We start from the raw sequence: 18,778 nt of genomic DNA on the forward strand, positions 1-18,778 counted from the left end.
TCATCTACTTAGCTTAAAACATAAATTGAAGACACTGTCACTACTTGCAGTATATTTGCTGGCAACGCTCAGTCAGAAATACCAATATAACGCCTATCGACCGGCCGCCACACAATGAACTAGTTCTTATTACGGAACCAGACAACTTAAAATGCTCTTGTTTTTGTCACAACGCAGTTGATAATGAGTGACAACCAGATCAGCAAAGAGGAGGCCTACAACATGGAGCAAGATCAAGAACAGAGTGGCAAGCACTATTCCCGCTGCAGCAGCGCAGGCAGCACCCACACACCCAACTCGTCGGCACACAATTCTGGTAAATTCTGTTCGCCGTTGCAAATTTGTTTGTTTGTTGTTTGTTTTCGCGTTCGCAGCGTGACGAACAGCTGATAATGCTGGCATTGAGTTTCCCTTGCCATTGTTATTGTTGCTGTTGCTGTTACTGTTACTGTTCCTGGTATCCACTATCAGCGAGCAGCGTTTTATTACACCACACGACCTGTCTCTGTCTGTTTACCCCCGAACAGATGATGACGACGATAGCGGCGATGCGCGACAATCGGGCGCCATAAACGCGAGCTCGACGCTGAGCTACAAGGAGCGCAGGCGCTCGGCGCACACGCAGGCGGAGCAGAAGCGTCGTGATGCGATCAAGAAGGGCTACGACAGCCTGCAGGAGCTGGTGCCGCGCTGTCAGCCAAACGATTCGTCCGGTTACAAACTGAGCAAAGCGCTGATACTGCAAAAGTCTATCGAGTACATTGGCTATCTGAATCAGCAGAAAATCAGGCAGGAGGACGAGAGTGCGGCACTGCAAAAAGAGGTGACGGCACTGCGTATCATACAGAACGGCTACGAGACTATGCTGCAACATCAGCAGGCCAATCCGGGGCCCGAAGAGGCGCGCCTCACAGACGAGGCCAAATTTCAAGTGGTTAGCATTCCCAGAATCGACATATGCTATTGATGCCAATTGACTCTCGTTGCACAGTTTCAGGCAATACTGGACGAAATGTTTGAGACATTCCAGAGCATACCCATGGACAACTTCAAGCAGCTGACCGCCGGCGTCATACCATGGCTGGAGGAGCATTGCAAGCCGCACATTCTGCGCAACATTCTCAGCCGTACGCTGCAGCAAATGGCCCAGGAGACGCAGGAGAAACAGCAGCAGGCCATGGAGCAGGAAACGGGCGAGGGCTTCAGCTGAAGGCCTTTTAGTTAAGTTTTCTGTTTTTGTTTTTCTCTGTTTCTTTTGGTAAAATGCTTTCAATTAGTAAATGCGTCATTTAGTTGTAAAAGCGAGCGTTACGAGAATTCTAGACTAACATTGACTTTTTGGCTTATGCTTAAAGATTAGATAAATGCTACAGCTAGATAAGCACAACCCAGATACATAAATTTAGCTTAGTGCGTGCCTGCCGCGCCCGTCCAGCAGCTGACGCACTACGTCCGCCTGCTCTGCGGCGCCCAAGAGCTGCAGCAACTGCAGCAGTACTTTGAGCGTATAAGCCTTGAAGCGAGCCACTTGCTCGGTGACACCCAGAGCTGTCAGCAGCTGCAGCTGATATTGCTGCAGCCTGGCTACCGTCCAAACATGACGCGCCTCGTGCTGCAGCTTGAGCACGCCCGCTTGCAGGGTGTACAGCAACGCCTCGTAGAAGTTGTCCTCTTGCAGTTGCGCAGCCATTTTGGCGCTGGCCAGCAGCACCGCCGGCAGATCGCGCCGGAAATCGTGGGCGCGCACAAAGCAGGTGGCAGCCAGCAGACGCACCTGCTCGCATTTGTGCCGCAGCAAACGCCAGCTGAGACGACGGAAGCGTTGCAGCAGCTGAGTGGACTGCTGTGGCTGGCCCGTGGTGCACAGATGCTCCACCTTGGAGAGGAAGCCCAGAAACAGTATAATCGAAGAGGTGACCTTGTCAGTATTGCAGCAGCGTAGCATGTGCTCACAGGCCTTCGGCAGCAGACATGCCAGCTCCTCGTAATTCATCTCACTCGGCTCCCAGGCGAGCTTCGTTTCAAACTCCGTCGCCTGTCGCTGGCCCACCAGCTTGCCGAGCGTGGCGCCGAACAGCTGCAGCGCGGCATTCGAAATGGTCCACTCGGTGTTGTCGATGTGCGCTATGGCCACCAGCATGATCTCGTCGTAGTACTTGCACATGGCCGGCCGCAGCTCCGTGTCGCGCACCAGCACGCACAGATAATGCAGCGCCAAGGCCTCCCAGCGATCGTGGTTGCTGCTGCTGTTGGATGCGTCGCTGTTGGAGGCTCCGTTTAGGCGCTCGAGTATGCGCTGCACGGCGCGATGCAGCAGCAAACGCTGGCGCGGATCGTCATTTTTGAGCACATGCAAAAACATGATTGCGAAACCAGCACCGCGCCGCGTGGTGCTCACCTGGCGGCACTCGGAAAGCAGTTGCCGCTCCAGGCAATCGTGCAGCAGCTGAAAGCCCTGATCCTCGCCAGCTAGCGTGCCGGTTATAGTGCGCGTTAGCTTGCCAATGCTCAGGCCAGCAGCCTCAATGGCGCCCTTGTGCCGGCAACGAGTCAACACAGCCACATTAATGTCCAAGCAGCGCTGCAGAGCTGCGTAGTCAGGCGCGCTTTTGGTTGAACGGGGCAGCGCTGAGCCCAAGCTGGTGGCCAGGTCACAACTAGCCTAAAAAAGCAGAGGATTAGTTGAGGCGGCGCACGGCTTGTTCAATTTAGGTACCTTCAATGTCAGCCAGAAACTCATTAGTAAATACTTGCGACAGGCTTCGGCATCCTCAAGCGCCTCGTAGACGCTCTCACTGACCAAGAGCTGCAGGCTCTCGTCCATATCCTGAAAACTGGCAGCTGTTTCGTCCGCTCCATCGCGCCTGGCATTGGCCAGATTGAGAAACTTCAGAACAACATTGAGTATACGTTCGAGCAGCGGCAATAGTTCCACGACAGCTGCTTCGGGTCTACGACTACCGCCGCTGACCAGCTCGTCCAGGACGCGAATGTGGCCAAATAGATGCCCGCCAGCACACTTTGTGGTCTGCAGTGGATCGTGCTGGAATGCGTCGAATTTGCTCGTCAATTGCTGCAGGCATTGATCGTAGAGTGCTTTGGCCAGCTGTGGATCGGGACAGCTGCGCACCATTAGCTGCGCGTAGAGCGTGACCAGAGCACACTCATCCACATCGGAGCTGGTGCAGAGCGTTAGGCAGCGCTCGTTGCATTGCTGGGTGTCAACATGGCCCAGTTGAAGGAGCAGTGAAACCGTCAGCTCCAGCGCATCGTCGAAGCCTTGGGGATCGTTGAGAGACTTGAACAACAATTGGGCCACGTTGCTCGGCTGAAAGACACCATGGTCCAGTAGAAAGGAGCCCAGCTGCTGGTTTTGTTGGGTACTGCACATTTTTGCATTTTTGGTGACCTGCGCGCTGTACAGCGACTTGTGCAGAATCTCGAGCATTTTTAGCGCGAATATTTTCGGCTGATAAACATCGCAAAGCATGTCCTGCTCGAGCAGTTCCTGTAGCTGGCGGAAGAATCGCTTAATGTCGTGAGCCAGTGCATCGCTGCCTGTGCCGCCATCCACTTTTAGGACCTTATTAAAGTGCTTGGCCGTGTGGTTGATAATGTTCGGCATTTTGCCCAGCATTGTGTTGCGAAACTCGGAGCTTTCCACGCCGCGATGACGCTGCATAAAGCTGTAGAAGAACTCTAGGCAATCCTCTACAGCAAAATTGGACAAATTTTCGACCAGAAACTTAAAGATCAACAGCTGGGAATCCGTTTCAAATGCGCTGCAGTTGGTCAACAGTTCTGTGCTAATCTTAAAGAAATGCAGCTTGGATGCCGCATAGATCTCCTTGGCGAACATGCTGAATATGAGTATTAGGCGTTGCTGCTCGCTGGCCGAACGTGCCGCCTCCGAGCTGGCCAGGAACTCGACTATCTCCGGCTTGGCCTGCAGCAGCTGGAACAGCGCTTCGTGTTGCTGTATGCGCAGGAACCACTGCGAGTGGAAGTTTTGGATTTCTGCTACGCTGCCATTCACCAGCAGCTCCACAGCTAGCGCGAGCAGAGCGGATGAGCGCTGGCTGCTCAGGCTCTTCACCGGATACTGGCTGGCCGCACGCAGACCCTTGTAGCTGAGGCTCAGACGCAGCCCAGCAAAAAACTCTGCCTCGCTTTGACCGCTCGCAGCCAGCAGCTCTGGCAGACCATGGGAGTTGAGTATGCCGCTCAGCAGATAGTACTTGTTGCGATTCGTCCATGGCCAGAACCCAACAATGAGGCGGAAATAGCAGAAAGCGCGTTTTTGCTGTTTGCAGCAGTGATTGAAGAGCGTAAGTGTCTCCTCCCGCGAGCCCAACTGGCTCTGACGCTGCAGGCAGTGGTAGAAGTGCTCCAGCTGCAACGTGAGCAATTCCAGCTTGGGAAACTTCTTCACCAGCAGATTGGTAGCCTTCAATTGATGAACAAGGCTGCTGCTGCTGTTATGCTGCAGTGTAGCAATAAGGGCATCCATGCACTTGGCCTCAATTAGCTGCGCATCCAGTCGCGACCAGTGGTCGGTCAGCAGCACAGCCTGCAGCATTAGAAAAGCCTGCGGCTGCTCACAGCACAGTCGCTGGGGCAGATCTGCAAAGTGTTCATCCGGCAGTTCGTATTTGTGCACGATGTGATAGTAGACGCGGAAGGTGACATTCAGCGCGGCCTGATTGATGCTGCCCGTGTCCGGCTTGTTTGCCTCCTCAATAATTTGGGCAGCTAGCTGGTCGGCCACCTCCTTGGGCAACGCATCCCCCAACGACTGTGAATAGTTGATTGCAGGCAGTAATTAGGCAAAAATAAGCAATTAAAGCAGCCGGCGAGCTTACCTGCAGATAGGCAAGACAGTCGCTGTGTTTTTTAGGCGGAGTCTCCCGCACAGGCAGCGCTGCAGCCATTGTTAGACAGGACCCGCCTGGGTAACGCGGTGGTTGTAACGAAACAAATAAGTTTTATGAAAGTCTTATACATATCGACCACACGTGCAGCACAATCGTTGACTATCGATAACAGCGATAAATGCTTTTCTTGAAAACGAGCATTTACGCGCTTATTGGTATGCGGTCTCACTGATTTGGTGCTTCAGTTCAAGATGGCGAACGATGCGAGCAAACTACTACTGTCTTCACACCAAGAAAAAACCAGTCATTATACGTAAATAAACAGAGTTTAAAGTGCAATTAGTATGTTTTTGGCTAACTGAAACTCTTTGCTTGATCAGCTACCTGAAGGAGTTCCGCGTGGAGCAATGCCAGTCGTTCCTGCAGCACAAATGCAACCAGCATCGCCCCTTCGTTTGCTTCAATTGGCATTTTCAAAATCAGCGTCGTCGACGGCCAGTACGTAAACGCGATGGCACATTTAATTACAGCGCTGATAATTATTGCACCAAATATGATGAAACAACTGGAATCTGTCCCGAAGGCGATGAGTGAGTATCCATCCTAGGCAAATTGTGTCGTCTCGCTGTGTGTGATGTCAAGACGCCAACGCGAACAAACAACGACGTAGTATTTTTTCGTTTCCTCTTTGCGCTCAATTTTCTTTGCAATGTGTGTGTATCTCTTGGCTTCGTGTTTACAAACAAAAACTTTTCGCGGGCGTGCGAAGTGGCAAAATAACGTCAACTAGCTAAAAGTGAAATTGATTGCGTTTGCTTGTATGAAGGTGCCTATGTGTGCGTGGGTAAGCTAGGCGCACCCTACAACGAGGTCACCGCCGCCAGCCACCCACAAAATGCAAAAGTGAAAGTGATTTAAGCGATAAAGCTGTTCGAGCTCGGAAATTCTAATCGGCGTTTGCCTAACTGAGGGTTGTTGCTCTCGCACACACTCTCAAATGCGCAGCAGCAGCAGTTATAACTGCTACAAGTGTGTGCGTCATTGTTTTTATTGCGTTTCGCTTTTGCGCGTATTTCCTTCAGTTTATTTTGGTTTTCCCCCGGCGTCGTCGTCGTAGTAACAGCAGCGGCAGCAGCAGCAGCAGAGGCACTTTGAAAATGTACAGTTATTGAGCAAAGCTTTCCCTCAAAGCTTTAAGCAACGAACGGCTGTGCATGAAGGAGAGCGACAACAAAATAATACGCAATTCCATTTTCTGCAATAACAAACAACAACAATTCTGACCTAGACTTGAATTGTGTGTACGTGTGTGTGTGTGTGTGTGTGTGTGTGTGTGTGTGTGTATGTGTTAATGTGCATGTATGTATGTATTTGTGGTTTGCCCCAGGTTTTACTGCTGCTTTAACTGTAGGTGGGGAATGAGCTGCTGCCCTGCTATTTTTAGCACGCGTTTAGGTCCTTTTTTGCGTCACTTGACATTGCTCATTCCATTTTTTTTTTTTTTTCACCCACTTTCACTCTCGCACAGATGTCCCTTCCTACACCGAACAGCCGGCGACACCGAGCGTCGATACCATTTACGCTACTACAAGACATGCATGTGTGTGCACGATACGGACAGCCGGGGATATTGTGTGAAGAATGGACTTCACTGCGCTTTTGCGCACGGCATGCAGGACCAGCGACCACCGGTGTATGATATCAAAGAGCTGGAGACACTGCAGAATTCGGATATATCGTTGGACGGTACCAATGCACAAAATGCGCTCGATAAGGAGCGAAACCTAATGAACGAGGATCCCAAGTGGCAGGACACCAACTATGTGCTGGCCAACTACAAAACCGAGCCATGCAAGCGTCCGCCCCGTTTGTGTCGCCAGGGCTATGCCTGTCCACAGTACCACAACAGCAAGGATAAACGTCGCTCGCCCAGAAAGTACAAATACAGGCAAGTTGCGCTCACTATTCGTAGTTACACATGCATTACAATAATCATTGCCCTTTTAGGTCCACACCATGTCCCAATGTCAAGCACGGCGAGGAGTGGGGCGAACCGGGTAACTGTGAGGCCGGTGACAATTGCCAGTATTGTCACACACGCACCGAGCAACAGTTTCATCCGGAAATCTACAAGTCCACAAAATGCAACGATGTACAACAGGCTGGCTACTGCCCTCGCAGCGTCTTCTGCGCCTTTGCGCATGTGGAACGTAAGTAGTTCTGGCTTGCCCCAGTAGTATCTATAGTGTCATTGGGACCCAAGCGCTGTTCTCCACAACCATAGCGGGCGGTTGTATCAGATATTTATAGTTTAGATTAGGTTCATATGTTAAGTACGTTTCTTTGGTTGATATCGTTTAATTGTTTGTTTGTCTTTTACTCACGCTCACACATTAATCAAATTTGTGTAAACTCCTTGAAATGATATGATATCAAAATCATCAATCAAAATCCGCTTTGCTGCTTGTCCATTGTTCCCTCCTCAAGCTTATCTTGTCAACGAGCAGAAGAAGCGCGATCAAGAAATTGCCTTAAGCGAACTCATTTCCAATGGCTTGTCCGGTATGAAGATGCAGGATGAGGTCGCTAATGGCAAACTGTCTACAGGACTGCTCCAACTGAGCAATAATGTACGTATTACCAAATGCAACACCAAAAATCACTTCTAAATATTGTGTGTGTGTGTGTGTGTTTGTTGGTGTGTGCTTGCGTGTGTGAATGTGTGTGTATGTGTGTGTATGCGCGCCCAGCACTTCGCTAACAATATCTAACCCCACTCGATCACGAGCTAATCCAGCTAACCGCATCAAATTGCAAGTCATTGAGAACTTTGTGCCGCTCTCATTTGTTTCTTCGTCTCTCTTTGTTTGATTCTCTTTTTCGTAGTTATTAAATATTGATGGTAATAATACAACCAACAAAATGTTTGTAGATGCTTTGGAAAATACAACTAATTCCAGCAAAATCTTAAATATCTCACTACCACTGGACAGCCATCGTGAGTAATATATTTACACAGATCTTTTCATTGTTTTCAACGATGGTTGTGGACAAAATGATAGCGCAAAAAAAAAAAAGAACATTACAAAAGCAAAAGCAAAATCCCGTCTAACCTAACTGAAACGAAACTAACGAATTTGTTCTTAAAATTGTTTCAACAGCCTGTACATTGGAAGATCCACGCGAGAATTCGCTATCGGCAAGTCTGGTTAACACTAGTTTATTAACACGTTCCTCGGCGCCAATTAACATTCCTAATACGACACTAAGTAACTCTATTAACGGTGAGTCATTGTAATAACGTACAAAATCGGATCCATGCTAATTTCAATTATCAACTCTTTTGCCATATAGACTTCAATTCAAGTGGTTTTGCCGTCAACATTCCCAGCAGCTCGCTCACATACAGCCCGACAAATCATGCCAATCTATTCAATGTGTATGGCGCCTCCAATAAGCTGAGCAATTCCCTATCGGCTGCTACGCAAAACGATAGCAATAGCATGTTTTTTCCGTCGCGCATTATATCGCCTGGCTTCGGCGATGGCTTATCCATAAGCCCATCAGTTAGAATATCCGAATTAAACACCATACGTGATGACATCAACAGCAGCTCCGTGGGTAACAATCTATTTGAGAACACTTTGAATACGGCTAAGAATGCGTTCAGCTTGCAATCACTGCAATCGCAAAACAACACCGATTTGGGTCGTATGACCAATGAGTTGCTCACGAAGAATGCGCAGATTCAAAAGCTGTCCGTACGACTTGAGGAGCTCATGTGCAAGATAAAAATAGCCGAACTGCATCGCGATAAAGCCAAACAGGAAGCCTTGGAATGGAAGGACCGTCACGATCTAGTGCAAATACAACTCAATCTACCCGGAGAGTTGCGCGATTTATCCATACAGAAACTAAAGCAATTACAAGTAGGTATTCTTTATTGTATATTAAATATATATTAAGGTTTTTGTTAAACAAACAAATTTTAGTCTAAACTGCGCACCGATTTGGAAGAAGTAGACAAAGTATTATATTTGGAAAACGCCAAGAAGTGCATGAAATGCGAAGAGAACAATCGAACCGTTACTTTGGAGCCCTGCAATCATCTGTCCATTTGCAATACATGCGCCGGTTCGGTTACCGAGTGCCCCTATTGTCAGGTGCCGGTAATCACAACACACACATAGAATATGTTTTAAGCGCTCCAGAACTTTGGATGAGCCCCTGTGCCTAGTTGGTACAGAGCGTGTTCACGCAGTGACAATGGATGATAGAAACTTTAATTGTAAGCAAAATGTTAAACGTCTAGCAAATATGCCGCGGCTGGCATATGACAGAGCTTACATATATACTTATATTATTTATATTACTCTATATGCAAATTAATTATCTTGGATATTAGCAATTACTAGGCACAAAATATGTAATTCGTTTAGCAAGCAGCTATGCATTTGAAATTTATTACTCGTCTAAATTACGCTACAGGAAATTTTCTTAATATATATTTATATTTTTGGTTTATTTTCATTTCATTTTTTTAATTTTGTGTTTATTTTAGTTTATATATACAATTCGTATACATAACAGTTTCAAAGTTTCTCGTATGTCCATGACATTTTATTTTGTATGAAACGAATTTGCAATATTATTGTCTTTTTTTTTATATATCTGTATTCATAATTTGCTACACTTGCAGTCACTATTCACTAGTATTAATTAAACAAATAAATTCATTTACAATTATATGAAATACCTGTACACGTTCATATATTTTATGACGATCATTTTTGCCGCTTCTATAAAACACTTAAAGAAAAAAATCAAATTGACTAACAACAAATGAAAACCACCAGTGATTTTTATAAACCAATTGTCTAACTACAAATATATGTATTTTATAGATATGTTTAAATGAAATATAAAGAAATCAAGATTTTGTAATTAAGAGATTTCTAGGCAAGGTTCAAGTTTTAGCGTCTTTGATGAAGGATCCTTGAAAAACCCAATTTAAGGCAAGCTTTGCATGGGCGTACAAATAATTGAAAAATTGTAGAAACTGCAATTTCTATTCGTAGTTCTTCGACATTGGTCGGTTTGTACAATTTCTCAGCCCAAACTATACTTTTACTTTTCGTATGTCTGGATATTAGCCAGACAATTATAAACCAATTTTGCATCTATTAAACTGAAGTTACATAAATGATTTCATTTACACACTAAGAGAACCGACTAAACACCTTTTTAAATAATTTGTATTTGATGTATTTCACTTTTATACGCTACTAGGTTACTATGTGATTTCTTTAGTGCTTTAAGTACGTTTTTTCTAATTTTTTTTTAAACTTTTATAATTAATATAAAGCTTCCAATGAAAATCCGGTCAATGGTCAGATAAACGATATATCAAAGTCAAAAATGTATATTAATGGCCAATATTAAGATGGTACAAGATTATTAAATACACAATATTTACAAAAATTGAAGCGTGTGATGTAAACGATTAAACAATAAACGTAACTCAAGACAGCGAATACAGTCTATGATGAATGTTAACCGAAGCTAATATAAAACCGTCTTCAAAATATTTTTCGCATATGCAAAAAAGTTAATGTATTGTATTGTATGTATTGTAGCTTATAAAAAAGTTGAGCATCTATATAAAATATAATGAACTCTAACGTATTATTAGTTATAAAACTAATGGCAAACATGTTGATCACTTAGGGCATAAAAGTAAACTATTTAAAAATGAAATTCACGTGCAGAAACTTAGGCATTTATTGAAAATAAAACAGATAGACACCCAAAATGAAATCATAACATATAGGTATACTTATATTAAAAGATATGAAAATATATTTGATAGCTAACTAGCTAAGCAGCGCAAAGGCTTTTGTGTGTATGTAGTAGCCAAAAATAAATGTATGAACTATACAATGATTAAATGTGCATGTTACTGTGTGTTGCGATTAAATGCTTTAATATTATTACTGTTCTACACAAACACAAATAGAAACAATAACAATACAAAATGGAAAGACAAGTTAAAGCAATTGAAAGAACATTAAACACACATGAATAACAAACAAAAAAAAAAATACAAAAAATGGTTTTATAATGGAGCTGTTGAGTGCTAAATTTGAATGCTTACACTGAAGCTCTTGCGATATACTCTCTAACTCTGAATAATTGGGCACAACGTATTTATAGCAATAAACATTAATCTTATCTACAAGCACAAACATCGTATTACTAGCAAAGCAATTTAAAATACACATCTCAGCTAAGACAAACGAAACCATTTCATGACAACTCAATACAAATCAGATAACTAATAAACTGAGACATATATACACACACAATGCATGGAAAACGTATGTATTTTGTATACGCTATTGTAAGAGTGATCTTTATGTGATTTTGAAACTACTTGAATATGTGATCCAGAAATATATAAAAAAGAAAAAAAAAAAACAAAACAAAAAAAAACTTAAGAATGAACAAAAATATATAAATATACATTTATGCAAGCTCTCGCCAGAATCAGCAGTTAATGAATGATTAAACTAAACTTAACTAAAACTTGATGTACAACAATAATAATAAACAACAACAACAACAAAATGCTCCAGCTCCATTTAGAAACAAAAGCAACAAATGAAACACACACACACATACATTGAGCGTTCGCCAGGCAAACAAAAGAAAAAGAAAAGAGATAAAAAAATGAAATATTCATGTACGCCAAATAAAAGGAATATATTAAGAAATGAATAAAAAAAAAATATAGATATATATATATTTGTCTAAAGTATCAAATGTATTTATAGTTAGCTTAAGAGTTCTATCAGAAACACCGACAATGTGGAAAGGTCAAAATATGAAATGGCAATTACGTAGAATTAGTACAATAATGAAGTGTTTGCTACTAGTTGTTTCATAGTTAATACGTTTAACAAATTATATAAATATGCTAATGAAACTGTAACTAACGGTTTATGCTCTACAGAGAGGGGTAGAGAGGCAGGGTCCTAATACACCAAACCAAACGTTGAACACCGATTAGGAATTTTTAAATGTGGAAATCCCGTTAACAGTAATTAAAAGCAAACTCAACTAAATATATATAATACTTATGTATGTAAAGCAATTTTATGCAAACCAGCCCACAATACAAAGCAACAAATGGAAACAAGCAAATGATTTTTTTTTTATAATAATGTGTGAACTAAAGTTTAAAGCAAAACAAAAATGGCAAATTTGCAACTAAACAAACATTTACTAGCAATTTTTATACAAAATGCTGAACTATTGAAACAATTTAGACAGCTCTACAGAAGCGAACTTTTACATAGGCTCTAATTTATATAAGAAATATATAGAATATCTATGAAAATACCTATGTTGCAGATGCATAACTCTCTCCACAAGCAAATACACACATACAATATTTAAAAACATTTGGTTTTTAATTTTTACCCAATTCTTGATTACAATGTTTCGACTTGTGATACTACAAAAACTTTAGCACAAGGCATTGTTGTGGTTTGTGTCCAGGCTAAGCAAAATTATGAAAATATCAAATCTACGTATGTTGATTTCCGATTCAGCCGGTCGTAAAAACCACCTGTAGTTATCTAGCGCCCAGAGGAAATAGTCATAAATCGCTCAAATTAAAAGTTGATACCATTTTGTGAGCAACAATGCAGTCAAAGCGCACTAAATGCTATTTCCAATTAAATTTATGTTCTGGTCTAGGCATTAAAAAATCAATTTATTGGGGCAAAAGTTTTATATTGTAGCTTAGAGGCCAATCCGCGCCGCGCAATAATTTGCCCTCTCAGGCACATGTTGTAGTTAAGCAGAGTTATTAACTAAAGTATATACTAATATATAGATATATAGAGAGACAGAATCAATAGTTGTGTGTAAATGTATTTCGACAGCAGCTATCGCAAACAATAGACTCGACTGAATTTCGAGGCAAACCGAATCAATTGCATATAATAAGACCTAACTAAACTTGATAACGATTGTACGAGTATTAACATATTAATTATGAAAATAGCAATATTAACAAATTTGTGTAGTAATTTAGTTAACAACTATTTGCAAATATCGAATGAGAAACTGTTTAAAGGCCGCAAAGGAAAGCAAATAAAATGACAGAAAAACGAGAGCCAGCCCGTTTGCCTGTTGATATGATTACTATTTATGTATATGCTATGCGATTAACAAATTGATGAATACAATATTTAAGTATATAGAAATATACACACACACAAACACACACATATATATATGTATGTATATGTATATGTGCATGTAATACTGATTAATAAAAGTGTGTTTAAAGGCTGTGTGTGTGTTTTATTGTGCAGAGTCCTCTGTTTGCAGACTTAAAACGAAAGCATCGACGACGAGCAGACAAAAGCCAAGGCGCTTGTGGTTCCCATGCGTGATTCCAATCTGCCCAACAACAGCAACACCAATAGCAACAACAACAACAAAAACAGAAAACTGCACACACAAAGAGCAACCACACACACTCACACACACACACACAAGCGAAGTGAAAAGGGCAATATAAAAAGGCAAAGGCTGAACAACAACAGCAGAAACTCGTAAGAATTTTAAAATGCACGATAATCGTTCAGTGATAGCTAAGCAAGCCGACAATGCCCCATACCATCGGGCCGATACCCCCGCCACCGACACCGCCACCACGGCCGCAGCCGCTGCCAACTGACAACGGTGCCTGGCTGCCACTTTAACCTGAGCCCTCTCTCTGAGCCGCAGACGTGGTCCAGGGAGCCAGTTTGGAAACAAGGTACGCTGCGGCTGCCGCTGCTGCTGCTGCTGCGCGATATCGCCGCGTTCGCGCGTTAAACACAAGCGCAACAATTTTTATTCTGTCAGCGAACGCGTGCCTGTATTTGTGTGGTCCCGGCCTCAAACTGGACTGTGCCTGTGCCTGTGCCCGAAACTGGGTTCTGTGTGTGGACGTCGTTCGAGTCCTGCTGGCTGCTGCCTGCTGCCTCTCGACTGATGATCTTGCGTGGAGATCTCACGCGCATGCGCCTTGCCCTGACGCTGGCGTTTGTGCATGTGCTCGGGCATATTAGTTGGCTGATGCATTTGGGCCATGATCGGTTGCGTAGTTCTAGACTGGCGTATAAATAGTTTTTATGAGCGCAAAAGTGTTGCCATTTTTCATGTTGGCCTAAACGGCCGCAGCCGTGTCGCCCCTCTCAATCCTCTAGACAGACTATTTTTAGACACAACATTTGCGACAAGAGCATCAGCATCAGCATCAGGTCCAGTAACAGCATCAGGCTTCCATGTTCATGTTCTGCCGTGTTTCGCACGCTGCACGCTACACGCATTTCCACTCGAAACTTGTTTTGTTGTGTGTTGGCTGCCGCCGCCGTTTCGCTGTTCGCTGTTTCGCCAGTCCGACTGCCAGACGGCACGACCGACCGACCGACCGCCCGCCCGCCCGCACATCCCGCCGTGATTTGTAACACGATACGTTTTGCCGCCGCCGTTGACTTGGATGCTGCTTGTGTGCCGGCCAAGGGGTATACGTAAAATACTACTATAAACTGAGAACGGAGCTCTTGGCTGCCTGCGTCTAATGCATTTTTCTGCTCCTTTGCATTGCTGTCTGCTTGGCTGCCGGCCCCGGCCCCGGACGGCGAGCAACAGCTCATTAGACATTTTTAATTTGACAATGCGCGCTATTTATGTGGGAATTTCATGGCGCGCATTTTGAGTCATCGAAACGAAAGACTTAGGCAACGAACTTGGCGTGCTAACTTTGTCTTACGTTGGATTTCGCCCGCCGCCTGCCGCCTGCTGACTGCTAGGTGCTGCCCAGGCAAGGCGAAATCAATTTTCAATTTGCTTCACATTGCAGCGACCGCCTCGGGGCCCTGCCAGAAGCATCGCAGATCAAAGCAAAAGACAAGAGCGAAAGAAACAAAAAAAAAAACAACAACAACAAAAACAAAAAAAAAACAAAAAATCTATTTAACTGGCACAGGCGTTGACGTTGACGTTGACTTTGGCTTTGGCTTCAACTTAACGAAGTGTGGCCGCCCTGCCCCGCCCCTTGTTGCCGGGATCGGGCCAGCATTCCGTTTGTGGTTTTTGTGGCTAACGCGCCACGAGCGGCACATACATAACTAAAACAACAAAAGCGACAGCGCAATAGCATTTCGAAATTGAAAACTTCAGAAAAATGGCAATTTTCTAAGTCCGGACTGGGAGTGGGACTCGATGTAGGTGCAGGCTACAGTATCAGGGGTCAGAAGAAGCGGCTATTGAGGCTGTGACGTTGCCGGTCATCAACTTTCCATAATCGGCGCGCAGACAACAAACAACTTGAGCCCCGGCTAACAGCGCTGCCCGCCCGCTGGGTAGACAACAACAACAACAACAGGAACAAGCGCCACTTTGCTGTCAATTCAAAATGATAATGCAAACAAATATTAACCCACTCCAAGTGGACGCATGTGGCTGCCGTCTCATGGCACTTTCTGACAGCCCAGCGACACTCGAGTCGATGTCGACGTCGACCTGCCTGCGACTGTGGGAATGTGCCACGGTCTCCACACCGCCGCGGCTTAAATGCTTTTCCAGACCATAATGACTTTTAATTTTTATGGCACTGGCTGCCGAGGATGCCCATGCCCATGCCCATGCCGATGCCCATGCCGATGCCCATGCCGATGCCGTTGCCGATGCCGATGTGGATGCAGCAGCGTGAAGCTTAAGTCGCATATAATTCAAGTCCATCAACGCATGCGCTTCACTTGGCCGACTCTCTGCACGCCATGATACACATTTAAATGCTCGCATGTTTGCCATCGGTCGCCGTCACCACTTGAGAGCGCATCCACATGGCCGGCGCACAGAGGAGGAGCTGTAGATGAATCTGAAGATGAGGTTAGAGATGGAGAGAGATGCTTGAAAGGGCAACAGAGGCTCATCGTTGTTTAATATTTTAAGTAAGTGCTGCCACTTGGCTTCACCTGGATTTTTTTTTTTTTTAATTTGATTTCCAATGTAAAGGACCTACTATTGTTCCTCCTACAATTCGAAAGTTCGACATAAAAGATTTTTGGCAATTACAAAATTTTTGTATTTGATTTTAAACATTTTCTAATAAATCTCCAATCGATATTATATTAAGTATTTAAAAAGCCATACTAACTTGGGGAGCAGCTATTAAAGATTTGATTAAATTTTACATCTGGTTATTCCAAAATATAACCAACAGTACGTTAAGAGCTCGTGTCATAGTCGTTAAATGTGTGCAAAACCCATGCTTAATGTGCGTTGTCAGCGGTTTTTAATTGAAAAATTCCCAAAAAATTATTTCTATTCAGTTAGCACATCAAATCTGTTAGACAATCTAGCGATAATTTTAATTTTTTAAATGGGATAGTTTCAATTATGATGCCGTTGTTAATATCAAAAATTAGGTAAATATCATGTTATATGACAAAATATTATGGTTTTAAGTGCTACCTGTTAGGGTTTAATTAAACCTGTCGAAGGCCACAGTGGACATGGCTCCTGTATCCTTAGAAAGGTATATTGATTTCCTGAAAACGAATGTATTATTCTTGTTAGGGCTTGCGCCCGTTATGAACCCTCGTGTAGCATCAACAGGTTGTTGTCACATTTTGTTTTACCTCCTCCACCGTTCTTGGCATAATTTTAAATTTTAAATTCCAGGCTCGGCCTTGGAATTTTGTATTTAAAGCAACGAATATTACATATTGATCGGACAAGCAATAATATAGGACAATATATGCTAGTTTTATGTTGAAGCGAACAATGATATGAGCTATAAGGTATTCGAAGATGAAATGGAAAAGATTATTAAATAACTTTTATTAAGTGTGAACTAAAGATCGATATAATGACATTTCGTTAAGTCAACTTTTCCTATGTTTAAATATAATTGAATGAATAGTTGAATGAATCATCGATGACTTACAAATTTGAGAGGTGCTAATATATACGGCACATAAAACTTAAAAGCTTCATGCATCTGAAAACTCATCAACTGTCTTTATATAAGATTATATAAGACGGTCTAGTCGGCATTTGCGACTAAGGGACACCCTCTTCAACAAGCTCGTCTGCTTTAGCAGTAAAAAAAAATAATAATAAAAATAATTCCTATATATACTACACATACTATACAGAAACTACACAAGTTTTGTGGCTCTAGCTCTAAAAACCTAAAAACCACTTGCTCAAAAAAGCAGAGATTCAGAGATTCAAAAATTCTTATCGATTTGATAGAAAAGTGACAAGTTATCGATTATGGAAAAAAAGACTCGAACAGCGGATATACTAGGAGGACGGTCGACAGAAGGACGGACAAGGCTAGACTCGGCTATTGATGCTGATCAAGAATATATGCATATACTTTATGGCGTTGGAGATGCTTCCATCTGCCTGTTACATACATTTTTAATGGGTTCACGGTATTAAAAGAGACACATATCTCCGATTCAGTATAAAACTTAAAAAGTTTATTTTATTATTAATAACTATTTAATATAGAACAGCTTTTAATAACTCTATCGTCAATGACAATCATGGAGTATGTATATTGATGTAAGTTCTTGATCTGTTTTTTAGATCAAATTTAGTTCAGCTTAGATATAATGATGAGTTGTCCAAGTAATCAACTCATTTAGGAAATATGGTGGCCAGATTTAAAGAAGTTTGATCTAAAATTTAGGCAATTTGTTTATAGAATAATTACTCTTAAAAATAATGTTAATATAAATAATAACAAATCAAAGCACGTTTACATGGTTACTAAACATTGTTTTCCGTAACCCATATTTTGCTTTGCAATATGTTGATTAGCTACCTTTGCGCACGTTGTGGCGCTGTGTGGGCGTTCTACGCAAGACAGAAAATGTCGCTGCATTTTTGTGGTGTGTCATGGCAAACTGTTTGCCAAATACGCGCCACATGAGGCCTGTTCCCTATCTACTCCCCGCCATAGTCGCCCTCACCCTGGTTCCGACGCAGCCGAGCTACTGCCGCTTAACCGCATCGATCGCTGCCAGCCGATAGCACAATGGACGCAGAGCATAATGATAACTATGCTGCTTACGAGTTTTTGACTCTCACTCCTCTCTCTGTCTCTCTCTCTCTCTCTCTCGCTCTCTTTCTCTCCCTGGTGCCGGGCAGGATCAAAAGGCGCACAGTTGACAAATGTTTGTACACACACAGGCATACACCAGCACGCTGAGCATGCGGACGAGTCAAGATCTGGGACAGCGTCTGCGTCTGCGACCCTTTTTGTAAATGTTTATGCATGGTATGTTACATGCCCACGGCCCCTGCCGTCCGATCGCCAGCCCCTTGGCAGCAACTCCTTGGGCCAAGGGCCATGGGCCATTCAGTGGCCATTCGCTTTGTTGTCACCTTCTGGTAGCGAATTCCTTGGAAAGCTGTGGTCGCAACCATTTGCCTAATTTCTATCTCTGTGAGACAATTCCCCAATGGCATTTTACTCAGATTTATGTGAATTAAACGGCCCGCTCGCACACCTCCTCCCTGGTTAGACCTGGTAGCCGTAAATGTCAACATCCATTAGAGACCTTAAACCGTTAGTGGCATTTGTCGCACGCTATGACGCCGCTGCGGCAACCTCCAGTTACCAGTTGCCAGTTGCCAGTTGCCAGTCACCAGTCACCGATCACAGACAGACAGCGGCAACAGTCACAACAGCAGTCGCAGCATGATTGAGTGGCCGCTTCTCAGAATTGCTACGAATTCAGTATTTGTTTTTGTTGTTATTATTGTTCTCGTTGTTGTTGTTGTTTTTTTTTTTTTTTTGTTCTTCTGGATGCCTTTGCTGA

The 18,778-nt window shown here is 43.4% G+C and overlaps 3 protein-coding genes across 5 annotated transcripts; 2 read left to right on the plus strand and 1 right to left on the minus strand.

Annotated features, from left to right (window-relative positions):
* Positions 1–154: 154 nt before the first annotated feature.
* On the plus strand, positions 155–1,301 carry bigmax (helix-loop-helix-leucine zipper transcription factor bigmax). The gene is made up of 3 exons (XM_002054705.4): positions 155–316; positions 528–934; positions 992–1,301. The coding sequence occupies exons 1-3, from the start codon at positions 184–186 to the stop codon at positions 1,208–1,210; spliced, it is 759 nt and encodes a 252-aa protein (XP_002054741.1). The 5' UTR covers positions 155–183; the 3' UTR covers positions 1,211–1,301.
* LOC6630963 (uncharacterized) lies at positions 1,274–5,023 on the minus strand. Its single transcript, XM_002054704.4, has 3 exons — positions 4,863–5,023; positions 2,717–4,795; positions 1,274–2,662 (listed from the first exon to the last, which is right to left on the minus strand). Exons 1-3 carry the CDS (start codon positions 4,929–4,931, stop codon positions 1,403–1,405), a joined length of 3,408 nt encoding a protein of 1,135 aa, XP_002054740.1. The 5' UTR covers positions 4,932–5,023; the 3' UTR covers positions 1,274–1,402.
* A 13-nt stretch (positions 5,024–5,036) lies between these two features.
* On the plus strand, positions 5,037–13,096 carry unk (RING finger protein unk). Of its 3 annotated transcripts, XM_015171368.3 has the most exons (9): positions 5,038–5,187; positions 5,255–5,464; positions 6,403–6,822; positions 6,882–7,084; positions 7,362–7,504; positions 7,761–7,872; positions 8,036–8,158; positions 8,229–8,803; positions 8,867–13,096. In XM_015171368.3, the coding sequence occupies exons 1-9, from the start codon at positions 5,126–5,128 to the stop codon at positions 9,062–9,064; spliced, it is 2,046 nt and encodes a 681-aa protein (XP_015026854.1). In that variant the 5' UTR covers positions 5,038–5,125; the 3' UTR covers positions 9,065–13,096. The 3 variants fall into 3 exon arrangements, 2 of the variants coding, with proteins under 2 accessions (XP_015026854.1, XP_002054739.2); XR_001450106.3 differs by lacking the exons at positions 7,761–7,872; positions 8,867–13,096 and having other exon boundaries at positions 5,037–5,187; positions 8,229–8,365; XM_002054703.4 differs by lacking the exons at positions 7,362–7,504; positions 7,761–7,872 and having other exon boundaries at positions 5,040–5,187.
* Positions 13,097–18,778: the final 5,682 nt, after the last annotated feature.

Source organism: Drosophila virilis, chromosome 2 (genome assembly GCF_030788295.1).
Source record: "Drosophila virilis strain 15010-1051.87 chromosome 2, Dvir_AGI_RSII-ME, whole genome shotgun sequence".
NCBI lineage: Eukaryota > Metazoa > Arthropoda > Insecta > Diptera > Drosophilidae > Drosophila > Drosophila virilis.

What these genes read in the sequence shown, in the direction of transcription:
- bigmax (XM_002054705.4), top strand. Translation starts at nt 184, where the DNA reads ATGAGTGACAACCAGATCAGCAAAGAGGAGGCCTACAACATGGAGCAA. An exon ending in CTCGTCGGCACACAATTCTG is followed by an intron (nt 317 to 527) that starts GTAAATTCTGTT and finishes ACCCCCGAACAG; the next exon opens with ATGATGACGACGATAGCGGC. An exon ending in ACGAGGCCAAATTTCAAGTG is followed by an intron (nt 935 to 991) that starts GTTAGCATTCCC and finishes CTCGTTGCACAG; the next exon opens with TTTCAGGCAATACTGGACGA.
- LOC6630963 (XM_002054704.4), bottom strand. Translation starts at nt 4,931, where the DNA reads ATGGCTGCAGCGCTGCCTGTGCGGGAGACTCCGCCTAAAAAACACAGC. An exon ending in ACTGTCTTGCCTATCTGCAG is followed by an intron (nt 4,796 to 4,862) that starts GTAAGCTCGCCG and finishes AACTATTCACAG; the next exon opens with TCGTTGGGGGATGCGTTGCC. An exon ending in GTTTCTGGCTGACATTGAAG is followed by an intron (nt 2,663 to 2,716) that starts GTACCTAAATTG and finishes CTGCTTTTTTAG; the next exon opens with GCTAGTTGTGACCTGGCCAC.
- unk (XM_015171368.3), top strand. Translation starts at nt 5,126, where the DNA reads ATGGCGAACGATGCGAGCAAACTACTACTGTCTTCACACCAAGAAAAA. An exon ending in ATCTGTCCCGAAGGCGATGA is followed by an intron (nt 5,465 to 6,402) that starts GTGAGTATCCAT and finishes ACTCTCGCACAG; the next exon opens with ATGTCCCTTCCTACACCGAA. An exon ending in CCCAGAAAGTACAAATACAG is followed by an intron (nt 6,823 to 6,881) that starts GCAAGTTGCGCT and finishes TTGCCCTTTTAG; the next exon opens with GTCCACACCATGTCCCAATG.